Here is an 18,481-nt window from a genome sequence, read left to right as displayed (position 1 = left end):
GGGACGGGCTGCCCTTGGCGGCGGGGGCGGGCGCGGGGGGCGCTGCCCGGGAGCGGGGCTTCGCCGGCGACACGCGGGGAGCGGCGGGGGCTCAGCCCAGGCGGGGGCGGGCGGGCCCGGGGGGAGGCGCCGCGGGGGGCCGGAGCGGCGGAGGGGCCGGCCGGGGGAGGCGCGGGCGGGAGATGGGCTCGCAGGGGGGCGGCCGGCGGGAGCGGGGTCCGGCTGCCTCCCGGGGCCGGGGTCCCGCCGGGGAGCGGCGGGGCGGGGAGGGGCGGGAGCGGCCGCAGCGCCGGAGGGGGCGGGTGGCGGGCGCCGCGCGGGCCGGTGTGCGCGGGGCGGGCGGGGGAGGCGGCGCGGCACGGCACGGCCCCCACAGCCCGGCACGGCCCGGCCCGGCCCCCACAGCCCGGCCCGGCCCGGCACTGCCCCCACGGCCCGGCCCGCTGCCGCGGCGGCGCTGCGCCGGGGCGCTCCGAGTGGCCCTGCCATGGGCACCGGCCCTGGGACGGGCAGGCAGCGGCGCCCCGGCGCGGGGCCGGAGGCGGGCCGAGGATGCTGTGAGCCCCGGCGGGGCCCTGCCCACCCGGCCGGCACCGGCTCCGGCTCCAGCACCGGCTCCAGCACCGGCAGCGGGCAGGGCGGCCTCCGCCGCGCCCCCCGCCGCAGCGGCCGGAGTTGTTGAAGTTGGTGGCTCCGCTGCGCGGGGCTGCTCCCCGCCCGGCGGGCCCCCTGACGGCCCCTGCCCCCGCCTCAGAGACTCTCCTGGTTTGCTGGGTTTGGTTGGGTTTGGGGGTTTGTTTCTTTTTTCTTTTTATTATTCTTTTTTTCTCCTGTCTCGCTTTTGCTCCAGCCAAGGTGAATGGCCCGCGGTGGGTGCAGCTGGCCTCACCGCCTCTGCAAGGGGAAGATGGTGGCGGTGGGGGTGCTGGCCGGCCTCTCGGTGCTCAGCCTCCTGGCTTACGGCTACCTGTCCTGGGATAGCCTCCGACTCGGCCCCGCGGAGACCGAGGCGACGAGGACCGGGCTGGGAGAGGGGCTGGGGGCCGGCGCCCCCAGCTCGCAGCCTCACATCATCTTCATCCTGGCTGACGATCAGGGATTCCGAGACGTAGGGTACCATGGATCGGAGATCAGGACGCCCACTCTGGACAAGCTAGCTGCTGAAGGGGTTAAACTGGAGAACTATTATGTTCAGCCTATGTGCACACCATCCAGAAGCCAATTTATCACTGGAAAGTAAGTTTACTCCTCCTTCATCATTCACCTCACCAGCTTAAACACTGTCCCTGTTGGAAGGCGCAGGGCTGAACCTGGCTGGGTACACCTCTGTTTTATCCCGTAGCAGAGAGGTGCCTTTCCGATTCACTTAAAAACCTTGAACAAAACGGACTTTCTAATACATTTGAAATAGCCGAATAAAAACTCATGCTCTGTGAGCCAATAAGGATTCAGCACTGTGAGCTACCCCTGCAGAGTGCTATAGGACATTTACATTTACTGCATTGCTAACATACGTGCTAGTTGTCAAGTAATGTTGCTCCTACGGGGAACCGATCAGCTTAGATTTTCTGTGCGATTTCAGAGTGACTTACAGGAGGAGGCCGTCTTAGGGAACTGAGAGCGTTATGTTTTCTCCAGTACATTCATTGCAGCCGGCGTGTTGGATGCAGGGGTCTCACTGAACGCTGACTTTATGCGAGGTCTCTGGGAGGTATATTGAATTTATGAGATAATGCCCCAGTGTGTCGCTTGGGGATGAGTGCAGGGAATCCAGGCTCTCTTTCAGGATCCTCTGAGCTGCAATATCGCTCTTGTCATGATGCGGTTGCTGCTTTGCAAATGATTAGAAACTTTTCTCTTAAGCCACTAAGATAGGTGCCTCGCCAAAATGGTAAAAGTAGTGGGCTGGTTGGTGTTGTGTGCTTTGCCATCTCTGGTAAATTGTGTTTTATTGTGGTCTGTTAGAGTAAATAACCAGTTACCTAACCTAAGGGCCTTCTTACATGTGGAGGTTAATAAGGATTAAAGCGGGGGGGTATGCATTTGAGCTGTAGAAACCGTTCCCAAATAACCCCAAGTGTGGACACATTTAGTCTTGAACAGAACGGCCTTGTTTCTGTTTAGCTTAACTCACTTTGACAGGAACAGAGAACTCTTAAAAGCAAAACAGAATGGGAGGAAAAAAGTTACTTAGTTTATTTTCTCCACAAATATAAACAGGAACAAGGTAATGTTAGTATTGCTGGTAAAAGAAACACATGCTTATATAAAACAAGTAGCTGGCCTGGTGCATTGCATTCCATATGCTAGAACTGGAGATAATTCCTGGTCTCGATCTAGTTCCCACACTTGCTGGACCACGGAGATTTGCATGGAGAGCTGACACGGTATCTAGAGCAAGACTTCCCCACGTGGGTTTTTGGTTTGCTCTTTGGTTGTTTTTTGTTTTTTTTTTCTTGTTTCTTTGTGTGGACTGTGTCTTAGAAGAGGAGCTATTTTGAGACACCTACTCGCTCATTCACAAGAACGTAGCTGCCCTGCAGCAACTCAAGTAGCAGCTCACAGAGGAAATGTGTATCAGGATAATGTGTAATGTGTCTTGGTTGTCTTTTAAGCCATGCAGCAGTTGGAAGCAAGGACCTCAGCCAGCAGCATGTAGCCAGCCAGCTTTCTGAGGATGGTGGTTTGGGAACCAGTGCTTTACAAAGGGAATGTCATGCTGCACAATAAGCAGTGGCTGGAGGAATGGAACGACTGGGTTCCAGGGGAACCAGGGTGCACTGCTTTGGCTCTTGGAGACTGCAGAGGTTGTCTGAATGCAACAAAGAATAAAAGTAAATTAAGGAATAACAATAACTCAGTTTAACTATTTTAATCCTTCATTCAATACGGAGCAGTTTGTGCGTAAATATATATTAAAAGGTAGGCATGTTCTGAGGAACCCTGCTCTTTTCATCAGCTCATCAGGCGGAAATGGTTCTGCAAATCTGCCTACTTTGGTTTTGGAAGCTTTTATAGGAAAAAAGAAATTTGCTTATACTTCATTTTATTTTCTTAGTCTGCTGGTCTAAAACCCTTAGAACTTTTTTTTTTTTTCATGTTGTTCTACTTCAGGAAAAAGGAGCCACAGAGAGAAGGAACTGAGAGAAGCCACAGAGAGAAGGAACTCATATGACTGAGAAATACAGGAGGGAATGGTGAGGGGTTAATAGGCTTGGGTAGAGTATTAACAAGATTCAGAGGATACTATTATCCATTCTGGCTGCTGCTGCTAGTGATAACTACTTTTACTGCTTTCTTAGTAGAGGCACCTTAATGAAAATGCCAGGACTCAGAAACTTCTAGTCCAGAGAAGTGCTGTTGTTTCTTGAATTCCAAAGTGTGTGCCTGCTCCTCTACTGAAGGATCACCTGGATGCTCCATGCCTCCCAGGACACACACCACGCTTAACAGGTTCCAAATATTACATAATTAGTCTATGAAAAACAGAGGGACTTGTGTAAACCAGGCTCATTAGGGAGCCCTGACTCTCATCGCCAAGTGGAAGTCAGGCTTCAGGCAGAGAGACTTTGAATGCTCCAAATTCTTCATCGGTATCCAGGCTTGTGTTAGCAGAGAGACCTTTCTTTTGGTTGCTGTTCTGTGCTAGTGAATGAGCACAGGGAAGGAGGCTGGAGGTGACATGTTCAAAGGAAGAGGTAAAATTAGCTCTTTTTTCCCCTTCATGCCACACCACAATGTTAAGAGCTGGTGCCCCTCTCTTTCTGACCACTTCTACTTCCCTCTGCTTTCTCATGTCCTGTGCTTGAGTCTTTGGCCTACTTTCATTTCTTGCTTTCTTCCAGTATTACCTCTTTCCCCATTCACTCCCTCAAAAGCTATTGCTTTCAGGCTAATAGTAAAGCTGGCTTCCACAGCTTTTTATTTTGGGCTTTATTTATGGGTGTGGGGAAGGGGTTGCAGCTGAGCTGAATCTTGGGAACAGAGAAGAGAAGTGTGAGCCAGTGGGCTGAGTGCCATGTGTGATGTGCTCTCCCGGCCGGCTGCGCTGGGGCCGCCGTGGGGAGGTAAGGGAGGCAGCTCCTGGGAAGCAGCTTGGCCTGTGCTCGGCAGCTGCATGACTCTGTCGCAGAAGTGACCTGGGCAAGAGTTTGCTCTGGCTCGTGCTGCTCCTGGGACTGCTGCAGTTCCTGCCTGAGCTCCTACAGCTGGGTTGGAAGTGTGATAATCGGTGGGTTTTGGAGACTCATCCCTTGTGTTGCTTCGTGCTGGTTTAAGCAGGCCACTGCCCTGCATATACTCAAAAGGTTATCGACCTGCTGATAAACTGTAGAAAGACTGCAGGCTTTTTTGGGCTTTTTTTTTTTCTTTCCTCCCAAAGGATGTGAGTGAACATAAGTTGTCCTCCATACAAATTGTATTGCGTGGTACAGTATTTTTTGTTGTTTTCTTGAAAGTAATAGGCATACCTCAATAAACTAAATAATTTAAGCAGAATAGCTCAGGATACATAGCCTTAAGCTAATGCTGAGGCAAAACCTGTCTTACACAGGCACCAAGTTAGGTAGGAAGATACTTGCATGCGTGCATACATCAGCCATGCTGGGGTATCCTTAAGATACAGAGAGACATATGAATGTGATACGGAACACAGCTAAACTAAGAGACTACTTTCAAACTCATCCATGAAAGAAATGAAAAATAAGCATGTTTCTGTGGTTTCTTACTGTAATTTACATAGAAGAACTTAAAAAAAAATAGTGGCTTAGACTTCCAGTCTTCAAGTTCTCACCTCTAGGAAAAGGGGTTAAGAATACACAATGATGCTCAACGCGCACCCAGCAGCGGGCTGGCCAAGCTCTTACTGAGTTAGCTGTTGTATCTGTGTGCTTAATGGCCTTGATTTTTCATTGCATGAATAGTCTTGTAGACAAGTATGGTAGTATTGTTTAAGATGATCTTGATTGATGGAAAAATACAGGTCACATAATGTACTAAGAAAATCTAAGATTATTTGTGTGTGAAGTTTTCTGCTTGTTCATGTGTGAGAGTGCATAAAGATGAGGTACAGAGGATGAGATCGATTTGTTATGGTCACATGTGGTATTGATTGTTGAGATAACTTGTTAACTTACTTTATTGTGAAGAGTCATCTCCTTTTTCAGTGAAGAATTATTGAAGTGTAGTCAGTGTGTAGACAGTTTACCAGACTTTTTAAAAGAAATTTTGAAAGATTATGACCAAAAGGAGGAGTATTCTTTTGAGCTGGTACGGCAAAAAGACTATAAGCTAAGATGAACATCTGTTGGGGTAGCTGACCCAATTCTGCAGAGGGTATTATGCAATACAGTTATACTTGCTGGAGCAATACTTAATTTAGCAAAGGAACTTGAGAAATAAGACTGACTGATAAGAAGGAATCTAGACACAATATGCCAGAAATGTTTTGGGCATTATGTAGGCAGCAGACACCTACTTTCTCTGCTGTCAGTTTTCTGCTGATCGTCAGACGCCTAACTGTAGGACCGTTATGTGTACTGGAATCTCTTTGGGCCACAAGAAGGTTCCTGACCTACACCAGAGTACAGATCTCGGTTTGTAGAAACGGATGTACAGCTAGGGTTACAGATCTCTAAGGAATCTGAACTCCCTTTTGCAGCTTATGAATCATGGAAGCCCTACACTAATCTCAAGAATTAGCTTTGCGTGATGGATGGAATGTGGAGATGGAAGATGTTGAGAAATGTTGAAGGTCTGGGGAAATAAATCCTTTTTTTTTTTTTTCTTCCCCTGGGATAAAATGGAATATTGAGAATTTGCTCATCCGAAGCAGACAGAAATAGATTGCATATAATCAGTAAGCATAATCGAAGTGTTATTTTAATACAAATAATTATATCTGTTATCTAATTATAGAAATATTACACATTCATAAATATAGGTACTATAGCTAGCTAGTTAGTATGTTTTCTCTTGTAGGCATCCCTGTGTAGCAATATGTGGTTCACCGTTAAAAATGACAGTGTCTCAGCAAACCAAGAGTTGCTTGACAAACAGAGATGGAATAGAGGAAAGTGAAAGTACTTTGAATTGAAAGCAGTGTAGCTGACTTGCAAGCAGACAGAAATACTGTATTCTGGGAGCTCAGACTTCTTGGTGAGCTTTCTCTTTCCCTGCCTCTTGGGTGTGTAGCAGTTCAAACTGCAGTTTTGGGTATTTGGTTGCTCTGAGAAGGATCCAGTACAATGGTGTGTGACTGGGAATTTATCTTCTGTGCTGAGTTGAAATGAAGGGTCTCAGAGACTTGATGGGAATAGTGGGAAATGTACATAACACTCAATTATAGATATATTCCCTATTTTGTAGTTAACAAAATAGGAAGGACTACAGAAGATCAGCCTGAAGTGTCAAGAGAAGGTCTGATAGCTTATCTGCTGTGAAGTAGAGACTTGTCCATCATCGGTCCTGAGTTTAATTCTGATCAGTGTTTGCATTAAGAACTGGGATGGTGAAATAAAATGTTCTGATTAAGTATGCCACTAAGATAGGTGGGACTGCAAGCATTAAGGGACTGCAGTGATCTTGAACATCATCTTGACAAATTGGAGAAATAATCTGAAAAAAAAGCACGACTAAAGTCAGTGGTGATAAATAGAAGATAGCATGCTGAAGCAGGGATAACTTTGCAAGCAGAGAATGGTGAACAACTACTTAGCCAGCATTTCTGTAGAAAAGTAGCTGGAATTATAGTGAATCATGCACTGAATATAAAGTCAACAATGTCATGCTGTTACAAAAAAGGCAAACGTACCAGTTTGTATAAACAGAGCAGTTTAGCAGATAAGTGAAGCAGCCCTTCTACTCCACAGCTGGAGCGCTTGTGCCTAAACTTGGACTTTGCTCCCCAAGAGCATTGTGCATAATTGGGTAGTGTCCAGATGAGTGATCAGATATCTCAGAAAGATAACTGTGGAGAAGAGATCAGAAGACATGGAGTTATTTAGTCTAAAGAGAAAAATGAGAAGGAACATACTAAGTCTTCAGCATTGTAAGGGCTCTGCAAAGAGGAAGGACATAACGTGATTCCAGTGTCATGATGCAGGGTACAAGAAATGCAGGGCTTGCTTGAGTAGAGAAAAAACTTCACCTTAGGTAAAAAGGAAAACTTTCAAGGGCTAAAGATTGTGAAACACTGGAATAACTGGCTTTGGGAAACTGCTGAGTTTCTTCATTGGCAGTCATTAAGAACAGACAAGACAAATATGTCAGGAATGACATAATGTAGTTGAATCTGTCTTGGGGAAGAGGCTTGAACTGGATGTCTTGTCTTCCAACTCGTATTCATCTGTGGCTCATTTGAAGTACATATTAGCTACAGAAGGCGTTCTGAAGGAGAGTGTTCATAAAGTATTTTTAAATGCTAGAAATGATTTCAGCATTCATTCTGAGAGAGAAAATAGGTTGTGTGAAAGTTACATTTCAGTTTTCTTCTAGCAATTCATGTTTTCCATATCCTCACTTTCTCTGAAAATTTTCAAGATTTTTTTTTCCCCCTTGGCCTCCGTAACTCTTGCGATATGTAATTATTTATTTCTGCTAACTTCTTTAATGACAATTTTTGGGACTGCTGCCAAAGATGATGAGGTATCTTTTTCCATGTTCTTGTTATGTCTTTCACTTAGGATGACATTGCCTCTCTCTCTCTCTATATATATGTATATTTGTGTAGCATACACAGAGAACGAATAAACAATTAAATGTAAGGACTTCCTTTTCTTGTTTTTTTCTGTCTCTGTGCTTTCCTCTTGTTTGTTACACAGAAAATTAGATCCAGGTACTGAACTGCTGTATGGTCTGAATTTCTAAGAAGTCTGTGCATACCGTAATTACTAGTGCACTGTAGAAAGCAGTGTTTGGAGGAAAGAGTTGGAAAGGAAGCTATATGCAAACAATAAAGATTTTTTTTTAAATAACATGGAGGAAGTAGTAAAGCGTAGTACAGGTTGTGATAATTTTTTCTTGCATCACTTTCTGGTGACACTTAAGAATGTTTTTTGATACTTTAGGTCCACTGCCTGTAAGACAAACATAGCATTACCTGATGTATGTAACTAACTACATAGTGGAAATGGTTAACTTTTTTTTTTCATTGTCCAATGTAAACAAAGTGCAGTAAGTTAAAGAAAAATAGTTGGACAGAAGTTTACAAAATCTGTGATTGTAAAATATCAGTACTCTGAGCAGTTAAAGTTACAGACTTTTAGCCTGTGTTTTTTTAAGTGGAAAAGAAAAATTCTATTCCATGGAAAAGTTAGGCTTAAAATAATTACGGCGTTTTGCTTATTCAGCATTGTTCCTGATATGTTTGCTTTGTAATTGATGATGCATATTGCTGCCTCTAACAATAACTTGAATGAGTGGTAGTAGTGGTCTTCTATTATAGCGACTCCCACTTTTCAATGTTACTCTTCCTTCATGAGACCCTTTAAGTGAATCAAGATGGGAAACTGAGATGGGTGTCTGGAAATAAAACTGTATGGTAAAAGACATGGGGTTTACTTTCATGTCAAAGGATTCAGGCTAAGATGATCAAGTTAGATGGGACTTAAAATTTGGACAAATTAAATTTATGTTTTCATTAAAATACATTTCATAGGAAGATTTGCCAGATTTATAAGTTAAAGGTCAGAAGAAGGGAAAGATCTGTTACCTTCTTCTGTTTGTGACACTTATGTTTGTGATAGTATCAGACCCAGGGGTTTGTTTTCATAATTGTGTGTGTCTTAGTTCTGGTTTTGAGGTTTTCTGCGCTTTTGGTTTTAAATCAGGTTTGTATTTGTTTTATTTAATCAGGCCCTCTGCACACCTCAATGCAGTTTTGCTTTAAGGTAATGGGGATCTTTAAACTTACAAAATGTTTAAAGTGTGCCTCTTTTTTGTTCCCATGATGTGTACCTAGCAAAGCTGGTTATATAGAATTGAGGACATTTGCATTGTAATATTTCATATCCTTATAGTAATATTTAATTAACATGTGCATGGGCAAATAAAAATCAGCATACAATATGATAAAAGATAAGTATAAGCATTTATTTTGTACTACCACATGTCAAGAAAGATGAGTGAATGAAAACTAAGCCATTAGACTTATGGCAATTGTGGTGATCTTTCAAATATTTTTTTTCTTTTTGGCAAACTAATACAATATTTAAAATTTTGGGGAGCTTGATCTTTTTTTTCCTTGTGCTGTAGTAATTGACATGACTTGATTTCTATATGAAAAATTTATAATTGGTTGTGGAATCTGGTAATTTTCATTAAAAGCCTGAAATGTTAATGTTTAGTACTGGATACTGTTTGACACACATGAGCAATTGCCTCTTCAGTGCTTAACACTTTGTGCCACTTTCTTCATGTTCTACTTCAGCATAGTTCAGTTTCTTGCAGTGTGAGAAGCTAGCACTTTCTCATTAATTCCTAGCTGTAAATCTTTGAGACTTCCTATTTCCCCTGTATTTTTTTGCCTTGTTCTGTATTGATTCATAGTCAGGTTTTCTACCCTGAGGTGACTTTGCTTAGTTTTAGAATGTATGCTTAAGAATGAATGAGGTAATTGCACCAGCCTTAATTCATTTGATTAACATAAATAGTACCAATTAAACCAAGATTGCAGCTGTGTGAGTGATCCTGTGTAGGATGTGTTTGCTTTCTCTGTATCAGTAGTCTTTTTATAATAGCTGCCCAGTTTATTCGCTTTCTTACTGAAAAGCCAGTAGATCTGGCTGGTGCCCTCAGCCTGTCTCTGTAAATGTATATTGATAGGCTGAAATGCAATACGAAGAGTTCAGAGAGAAAGCAAGGTAACACTCATGGGTAACATTCAAAAAAACTCATATAAAAGATGTGTTTTAACTACTGAGGTTTGACTGAAGTATTCTTTGACTGTTTGCTGTGATGAAATCGAAAAATTTTAAATAGGGAACTTTACGTGCTGGCTTGTAATAAGAAAGAGGTGAAACATGTTTCATAATTCTAGTTCAACTGCAATTATAATGCATTAATTAATTGGGTCAGCTATCACCTGCTTATTAATTGAGGCTGTTACCAGGATGTTATCAAGCTCTAGGTTGGGGGGGGGGGGGGGGGGGGGGATGTTGCTAGAGTTAGAAAACAAATCTGGGATAATGAAATACTTCTTAATATGCTTAAAATATAAAACTGTCTTCCCAACTGCATATATGAAGAGACTGTATTAAATACTAAGTTAAAGTAGATATTATTAATATCTTAAGTATTCTGTGGCCCCAAAGCCTTAATTTTCAATGTAGGGGCAGAAAATCAATGTATGGGAGCCAAAGTTATATCTTATTTTTCTTACACTGAAACACCTGATTAATAAAGATGTTTGTGCCATGACAGCTTTCTCACTGTGCTGGTAGGTAGTATTGGTAGATGGCTGGTTGTGATCCGGAGATGAAATGCGTCTTGCACATGGGCAGGGGTCTGAAAGGCGGGGGGAAGGCTGCTGAACTAGTGGCACCAGCAAGTGTATGACCCGGGGGTTCCTCACGCGCAGGGGAGGAAGGGAAGTGAGACAGAGCCTGGAGTTAATAATGGTTTACATTTGAGGCACCAAATGTGCATTCCCATCCCATGTGTTGTAGGAAAAAAAAGCCTAATGCCTCCTTTAAAAGGCATAGAATAAGTCATTGAAATGTATTTGGTTATTAAGGTTTATAAACATAAGTATAGAAGTGTTTATTCCAGTATTTGGAAGCTTTAAAGGTATTAAAAACAGTGCAAAAGAAGGTCCCACAAATGGTAACCTTGCTTGAAGTCGCAGCCCTTGGCAATGTAGAGTCAGGCCTGAGCTCCCTCCTCCTGCCTCAGTCTGTTAGTGACGCTCAGGGAAAGGCAGCCTTTGCCATGCCGCTTGCTAGGTTATCAGTTTCTAGCTTCTGTTGGACGCATTGCATCATCTGATTGTCATTTTGTGCATAGACACCCACGTGATACAGGTATCTCAAAATAGGATTTATTAATGCTATCAAGTTCTCTTCCTCTCAAGTGTTTGTTGTGTTATGGCACAGAGGGATGGCATCCAGGTGGGTTCTGTAGGGGACAGTGGAAAGCCAAAATTTCCCATTGTTGAACAATAAAGTATTCAAAAGAATCAAACATACCTCTTTTAATAATTAAAAATACCTGGTATTTAGTACTAAAAGCAAAACAGCATCCTTATTTCATGATGATATTTACTCTGGTTATAGAGAAATGCAGAATTCTGACTAAATTGCTCTGGCTTTTATTTTGCTTTTAGTTTTTGAAAACAGGAAGTTTTGAAACATTAATTCAGCTTTTTGAAGTACATTTTAATTACAGCACATGCATTTATCAGAATATTAGCTCTTTTCTAGATAAATCTCCTGTGCTTATTTTCAGATTCAGTCCATATTTCTCATTTATACATTTTAAAGAGTTTCTTCCCTGATAGAGAATATTGTGCCATTATGAGATAAGATTATATAATTTTTCTTAACATTTACAGAACAGAACTGGGTACCAAGGTACTGATGTAGAGGCAATCTCTGTGATAATAAGCTCTTGTAAGAAATTAGTTCCCTTCTGTTTTGAAGAAGGAGAAAATTAAAAATTTGAGGAAACATTACAATTTCAGGAAAATGTGGAGCTGTAGGGAGTGGAGAAACTTAGTCTTGGGGGTAGGGGGAAGCAATATAGTATCTTTAGACTAAATATGCTCTAATAGATATACTGTTAACTCACAAATTGCTCCTCTCTGAATTTAATAAACTTTTTCAAGACAATATTTACCATCACATTTGATATACTCAGTTTTAGTTGTCATGTGTTATAGCTCGTAGAATCATAGAGAACTGGGTTTGAGAGGACCTCTGGAGGGTGTCTAATCAGGCCTTCTGCCAACTTACATGACACAGCAGGGACACACTGACTTTATAAACTCACTTGTATTGTTTGTTTCCTCCTGGAAATAAGAAAATAATTGCAAAGTATTCAAGAAATTGGAAGCTAGACTGTTGTTAGGGAATTCTCTAGCTTTACCAGGTTGTCAGTTTTAGTAAACTTACTGTTTCATGAACTTTTTCATATTTCCATTTATCTCTTAAAAATAGTGTTTTGGTTTTTTCCTTTTTAAGGGCCAACTGATTAAATTAGTCAAATGAATTTGTTAATGACCACAGTATAATGGCAGCTCCTTCCTTAATTGTTCCATGATCCTGTTTTTCAAGAGACTTCAGAGAAAGCTATGCTAGTATGTTTACTGATTTCTCTTAAAGCAGAGGTGTTTTTTTACTTCAATTTGAATTTTTTTCAAATTCATTCTGATTTCTGGTCTGCTTCTGGAATGTACTGTCCTGCAGGAAGCTTTTTTTTCAGTTTTCTCACTGCCTGATAGATGAGGTGAGGCTTTGAGAGCTGGGTTTGTTACTGCGCGAAAGGGAAGGCTGAGGGAACCTCATCCCTGTCTTCAGCTATCTCCTGGAAGGAACAGAGAAGGCAGAAGCAGGTTCTTTCAGAGGTGCCCAGGGAAGGGAAGAAAGGCAGCAATGGGCACTGGTCCCATCATGGCTAGATCAGGCTGCTCAGAGACGTGCCATTTCCATTCTTGGAGAAATGTAATGTCAACTGGACAGTGCCCTGAGCAACTGGAATTAGCTCTGCTTTTGTAGGGGATTAGATCAAACAACCTCTGCAAGTCACTTCCAGCTTCAGCTATTTTGTGGTTCTAATTTTTCACAGTAAAATTCCTGGTGGGGGGGAGGAAGGAGCAGCTTACTTCTGCATTGTTTCTCCCTCTGTAGAAGTAAAGTCTGTGGAGTGTTTGCCTGCTAGGTGTATGGCCCTCTTAATCAGTCTGAACACTGTCTCTCCTGAGTCTGCATTAGCACAGCCCTATTAAAGTTTTGTGTCTTAAAGAACACAGCACCCTGTTAAGAATATCACACCACTACATTTAGCCTTGTATCTCAAATTCTGAAGAGTCACGTGTACTTTTACTAGATCTATGCAGGAACTATATACATTACTGAAGATAGAGAGACTTACATGTGCCAGGTATGCACTTCACTGAAGTGATTATACGATTTGTGAGATCTAGTTCTTTCTTCTTAACTCTGTTGCTGCTGGTACGATACGGAATTCATTTTAATAGGAAGATGAGGATTTGAACCTGTATACAGTACAAAAGGAAGATAACATTTCCATGGTTCTTAATTTTGTAACTATACAGTTCTGGTGCTTGTACATTTCAAAACCTTTGAGGCCTTATCTAAGATTGAAAAGAACGAGCCTTTGTGGTGAACTCAGGAATATTTGGCCATCTTGGTAATACTAGGTATACATGCTGTAAGCGATGCAGTCTTATGTAATGGTTAAGAGCTAAGGTAATACTGTTGGCACTGTTACAGCCCTGTTGAGTCTTTACGCCGTCAGAGATTTCATTTTGTAACCTTCGGCAGTAATGTGCTTCCCACAGTGGAACTGCATGTAGCATCTCTCAGAGTTTCAAGGTTCTCTGATTTCAATGTTTCATGTGTTTTTGCCACTGGAGACAACTGCATGGTTGGTCTGTTGGGTTTCCGTTGTTACCAGCTTCTCTTTTGTTATTCTGTGTATCAGTTTGAAAGTGGGGGACTGCTTTATCTGGTTGTGATGAGGCTTTGCAAAAGGAGCCTTGCCAGGGTTGAGTTGATGGCAGACCAGAAGCCCATCAGCAGCAGGCTGTTTAGCCTCCATTTGGAGTGGTCAAATATTTTCAATGATATTTTGCAGTAGAAATGCTTCTGCTTGCTTTGAGCTCAGAGCTTTCTGTACAGAACATTGTATTTCTGCCATGCATAACATTAGCTATTTTCCACTGAGGAAATGTAGCTCAGGTGGCACGTTTGTGTCTTCTGTACTAACCTCAAGGCTCTTACATGTATTGCTACTAGAAGCCAAGTGGCTTTCTTCAGCATCCTTTTGATACTCTGGCAGCTGCTACTAAATGTGACCTTGAAGTGCAGTGGAGTTTAGTAGTCTGAATTCTAGCTGTTCTCTCCTACAGTGTGTTTGTTAACCAGGCATAATCTTTACCAAGAAGCTGATTTAATGGTTTTGTTTGCATAGATGTAGCTTTTATGTCCCTATAGTGCTTTTGAATCTGAAAAACTGTCATGTCAAGATGACACTTTACTATTCAACACGCTTCTTCTATGTAACTGAGCCACACCTGCTCACTTCAGTAACAAAATCATGTTATTTTGATGCCATTAACCACGGTGAGTCAGCTTAGGTAAGGTAAAATTAAGTTTGTGGGCTATTTGGCTTTATTTTTCTTAATAAACAAGTCACAGTCTGAGACATTGTAAAAGAAAAAAATCAGGATAATGCCTTCCTGTGTGAAATGATCTCATGTGATAATTTAGTTGGTTGGTTTGGGGGGGAGGCTTGAGGGGCATTTCTGCTCCTTAAAAAATTATTGATCTTCATAATGAATGTACTTAGGGTCAGAAGCAGATAGAGGAGCAGAAAAGTGTAAGCAGAAGTCAGATGAAAAAGATTTTGCTTTCTGACCTTGGGATCATTTGCCCAGGTCCATGCATTTGGAAGTCCTCCCTGTAGGGTGAAGGCAGCTGTCATATCAGAAAAAATGGTGAACAATCCCTCTTCCTTCCCAGTTAACTAGGGGAAAGCTGTTCCCTCGTTTGTGTTTCTCTTGTGATATACGCGTGTTTTAGAAAATACAATGAGAGTGGTGTAGGCATGATGGTGTGAGGAGAGGTATTTTTTCTAACTAACACTGAATGCAGTTAGATTGATAGTAATTGTAAATTGAGAATAAGTTCCTGTGTTAGAATCATTGATTTAAATTATTATATGGAACATACAAATCAACAAAACCCCCAAACATTTTGAACATTTTCAAATTCAGGTATTCATGCCAAACATTAATTTTGGTCTGCATAATACAAAATTTTTTGTAAGAAAACCAGCGGTAGGTAGTTGAAAATAATATGGTTGGCACCATGAAAAGCAGCTTTTTCATGCAAGTTCACCCCTTAGGGAGTAATCAAGCCATTCATTACACATACCCTACTCCTGGCATCTAATTTACATGCAAATGAAAGCATCAAAGCTGGGACCCTGTGTAGCCATATACATATATATATATAGTCAGTGGAGGTAAATGGGCATCTCTGGGGAAATGACTCAGAACACCTTAGTTGCATACTTAAAGTATATGACTGCTCCTCCTGTGTGTAAAATGTGCTGAATAAAATTCTTTGAGCCTTACCATGCATGCTTTCTGACAGCTAGAGAAATAAGCAGCGTAAATGAAGAGTCGTATCCGGCAGAGTTCTGCTGGATAAAATTCTGTCAAGAAGGACAATGGCAGGTTTATTTACTGGGGCTTGGGAGAAGTGGGATAGTGGCTAGAGCATACTACAAGGATAACCACATCTGTCCTGGTCTAAGTCTTCTCTTGGATTGCCTTTATGGCCTCAGGCAAGCAGTATAACTTGTCCAAGCTTTAGTTTGCACATCTGCATAAGTGAACCTTTTTATGACATTGCTGTTACAAGTTTGGAGCAGGGGAGGCTTCTGAAATTTAATCAACATTTATTAACTTGACCCAGTTGCCAGTTCCTTCCACAGTCTCCCATCCTTCTAGGGGGAAAGCACAGGAAATGATTATGTCCATAGCAATACTGGTTCTCTGTGCAACACTTCCCTCCCATCCTTCAGGATGCCTCTTTGACCTTTTTCACACAATCCCCCAAAAACATTCAAGCCTTTCAGGTTGTTCCAGAATCAGTTTTAAAGCCTTGGACCCTCCTAAACCTCTTCCAGGCTTTCCTGGATACCAGCCCACCAGGTAGTCCTTCTGGAATCTTCTGTCTGCTTCCAAGGCCAATCTGTTCAGCTGCCCAGACTTAAATCCATTTTCTTCATTTTCCCTCTTATCCTGTTGCCGGCACCAAGCAAAGGGGAAGCCAAACCAAGTCTTCTCCACAGGAAAGAATTGTATCACCCTGTCTTTTTGCTCGTTCTGTAATTCTTCAGGTATTTTTTGGTTGAATAGCATGCTTGATGTCTCTTTCAGACACAAGCAGAATGTATGTTCATGTTAATCAGTTACCGTCATGCATGCATGCAGCTTTTGTGTCTGTGAGGTAAGAATATTTATACTGCCTTATCAGAGTATTTTAAGGCTGCATTAATTATAGTTGATCACAGTAGTAAACACAATTTAAGGACTATTGTAGATAATACTCCTTGCGCAGCTCAGAAAATATTTTACAAACAGTTTAAAAGCCTGCTGTCAAAGGAGATTTTCTAATAAATACTTGATTTTTTTACCCTGTAGCATTCTATCAGCATAGTATTTTAAAACTGGAAGAGAAAAGGTGTTACTAACACGGAGAAGAAGGAACTTTGCAAAGGTTGTGCTGCTCCTAAGAATGTTCGAAAAAGAAAACAAACCTAAGGCACTTGGAGACAGTTCAGGAGTTTCTAATTAGATATGACATGATGTGATATGTGATGTGGTATGATATATAGGCAAGATGATTCACTTTTTAAGTTCACCCTTCTTTATTCAAACCAAACCATGCTTCACTGATTTACTACAAGTCCTGGAATTTAGTTCTCTGTTACTGCCAGCTTGTCTTAGTAGTGTAGGGAAATTTGTTACACTTTGGTTTGAAATCTGATATGAGAACAAGGTGTTTTCAGTAAAGCAGATGTTCCTTTTACAATTGTAGCCTCCTGGGTTCAGCCTCTCTTCGTGATGGCTGGCTTTGCTGGACCTGGCTCCTGCCGGCACTGCCAGCATTCCAGTAGCAGGGAGGAACTTGCTGTCTTTGTGCTAAAGGAACAAATTAAACACTGTGCTGCTCAGACTGTTTTTTCTCAGCTGTTCTCTGTGGATCTGGTTGTTTTTGCTGCGCAGCAAAGTGGGCTGTGTTTAAGAGACTCTCAGCTGGATGGACTGGCTTAGGCACAGCTAGTGCTCTCTGGATGGCTTTCTTTACGGCTCCTGAAGCTGGCTTGCTTCTGGCCAGTTAGGAGTGGAGAGAACAAACGGGAATTTGCTGCTTCATATCCATACAGATACCTCTAGAAAACAGGGATGGAAGAAATCTTGATAAATTACATAGTCCATCCTACTTTAGGAAAATATAATGAAAACATTAAAATATGTGGGAATAACTTGTTCCTAAAAACTTTCAACAAAGATTTCCACGCTTTCCCCAGGCAGCCTTAGCTATCATTTCAGTTATATAGCTTTTAAATTGTCTTAATTTCCATCTTTCTTGCTGCACTTTGAGCCTACAATCTCTTGGCAGTTCCTAAGTGAAGAACTTGCTTTGCTACACAGAAAAGCGATAAATCTCCTGTATGCCTGAAGTCTATTATCACGTCTGCTCTTCCCTTCTCTAGCCTGAGTGAAATCAGTTCTTTCCATCTTTCCACATAGATATTGGTTTATATACCTCTGATGACTCTTAATGTTCTCCTCTGGACTTTTTCTGTTTGGGCCTATTTTTCATGAAAAGTGACGCCCGGAACAGGACAAAATGTTCCAGTTGAAGTTTGACCAGTGCTGCCTCAATGTTTTCTTCTAAATCTCAAAGTTTCTAAAATATTTTCACTGTTGAGTAATTGGAAGGCAGTACATCAACTCCTTTACTGGCATGAATTTACCTCAGCGGAAAATCTGGCCAAAGCATCTGTGTATCAAAGCATGTATAATTCTCTTCCCACTGCTGATGGGCAGGAAATGTCACAAGAACAACAGATCTTGTACTATTTTTACCACTTACACTGTGATCTGCAAATTAAACCAAGATGATTATCCTTATGGGCTTAGTTCCTGTTAGAACACCCACGTTCTGGTGCTGTGCAGGTCAAAGCGCACTCAGGCCACACCAAACCATAATACGGGAGCAGCCAAGCTGGAGGTATGTCCCTTCTCTGGCCTCAATGTTTGGATGTGAAGCAAATGCATTTCCTTTTCCTCTAACAGACCTGGAAAACTTTTGTCAGCTGTTTTATTGCCTTACTTTAAACAGGATGTCATCTGTTTTACTTAACCAATTGCTTTTATACATCCCAGTTAAGATGATGCTCGTTTTCGCAACGTTAAGTCATTGCTGACTCATCTTCAGGCTGGGTTGTCAGGAAGCCCCAGACCTTTTATTCTGCGAGAAAATAAGTTTGTGCAGCTGATTATTCCTAAAGCACTGCTTTTCAGTTGTTGTAAGTGAATTGCCTTCTGTTTAGTTCAGGCTATTTTTCTAATTCAAGTTCATTCTGAATTTCAACTCTGCTCTCCAAAAGGCAATGCAGAAGTTCTAGTGCTAATTCACAGTCTGCACAGGTAATGTAATGCACAGTGTATAAATTTCACCTGAAAAATGTATTCGTAACCCATATGAAAATAATTACATAATTG

The 18,481-nt window shown here is 41.9% G+C and overlaps 1 protein-coding gene across 1 annotated transcript in view; it reads left to right on the top strand.

The window, feature by feature from the left end:
- Positions 1 to 389: 389 nt before the first annotated feature.
- Positions 390 to 18,481, top strand: part of ARSJ (arylsulfatase family member J) — a 45,653-nt gene continuing 27,561 nt past the window's right edge. Inside the window, exon 1 of the mRNA XM_037394132.1 lies at positions 390 to 1,236. Coding sequence (XP_037250029.1) covers positions 860 to 1,236 — 377 coding nt within the window. The 5' untranslated portion in view covers positions 390 to 859. The remainder of the gene's footprint in view (positions 1,237 to 18,481) is intronic.

This window comes from Falco rusticolus, chromosome 1 (assembly GCF_015220075.1).
Source record: "Falco rusticolus isolate bFalRus1 chromosome 1, bFalRus1.pri, whole genome shotgun sequence".
NCBI lineage: Eukaryota > Metazoa > Chordata > Aves > Falconiformes > Falconidae > Falco > Falco rusticolus.
This window is presented reverse-complemented; position numbering and strand designations above follow the sequence as displayed.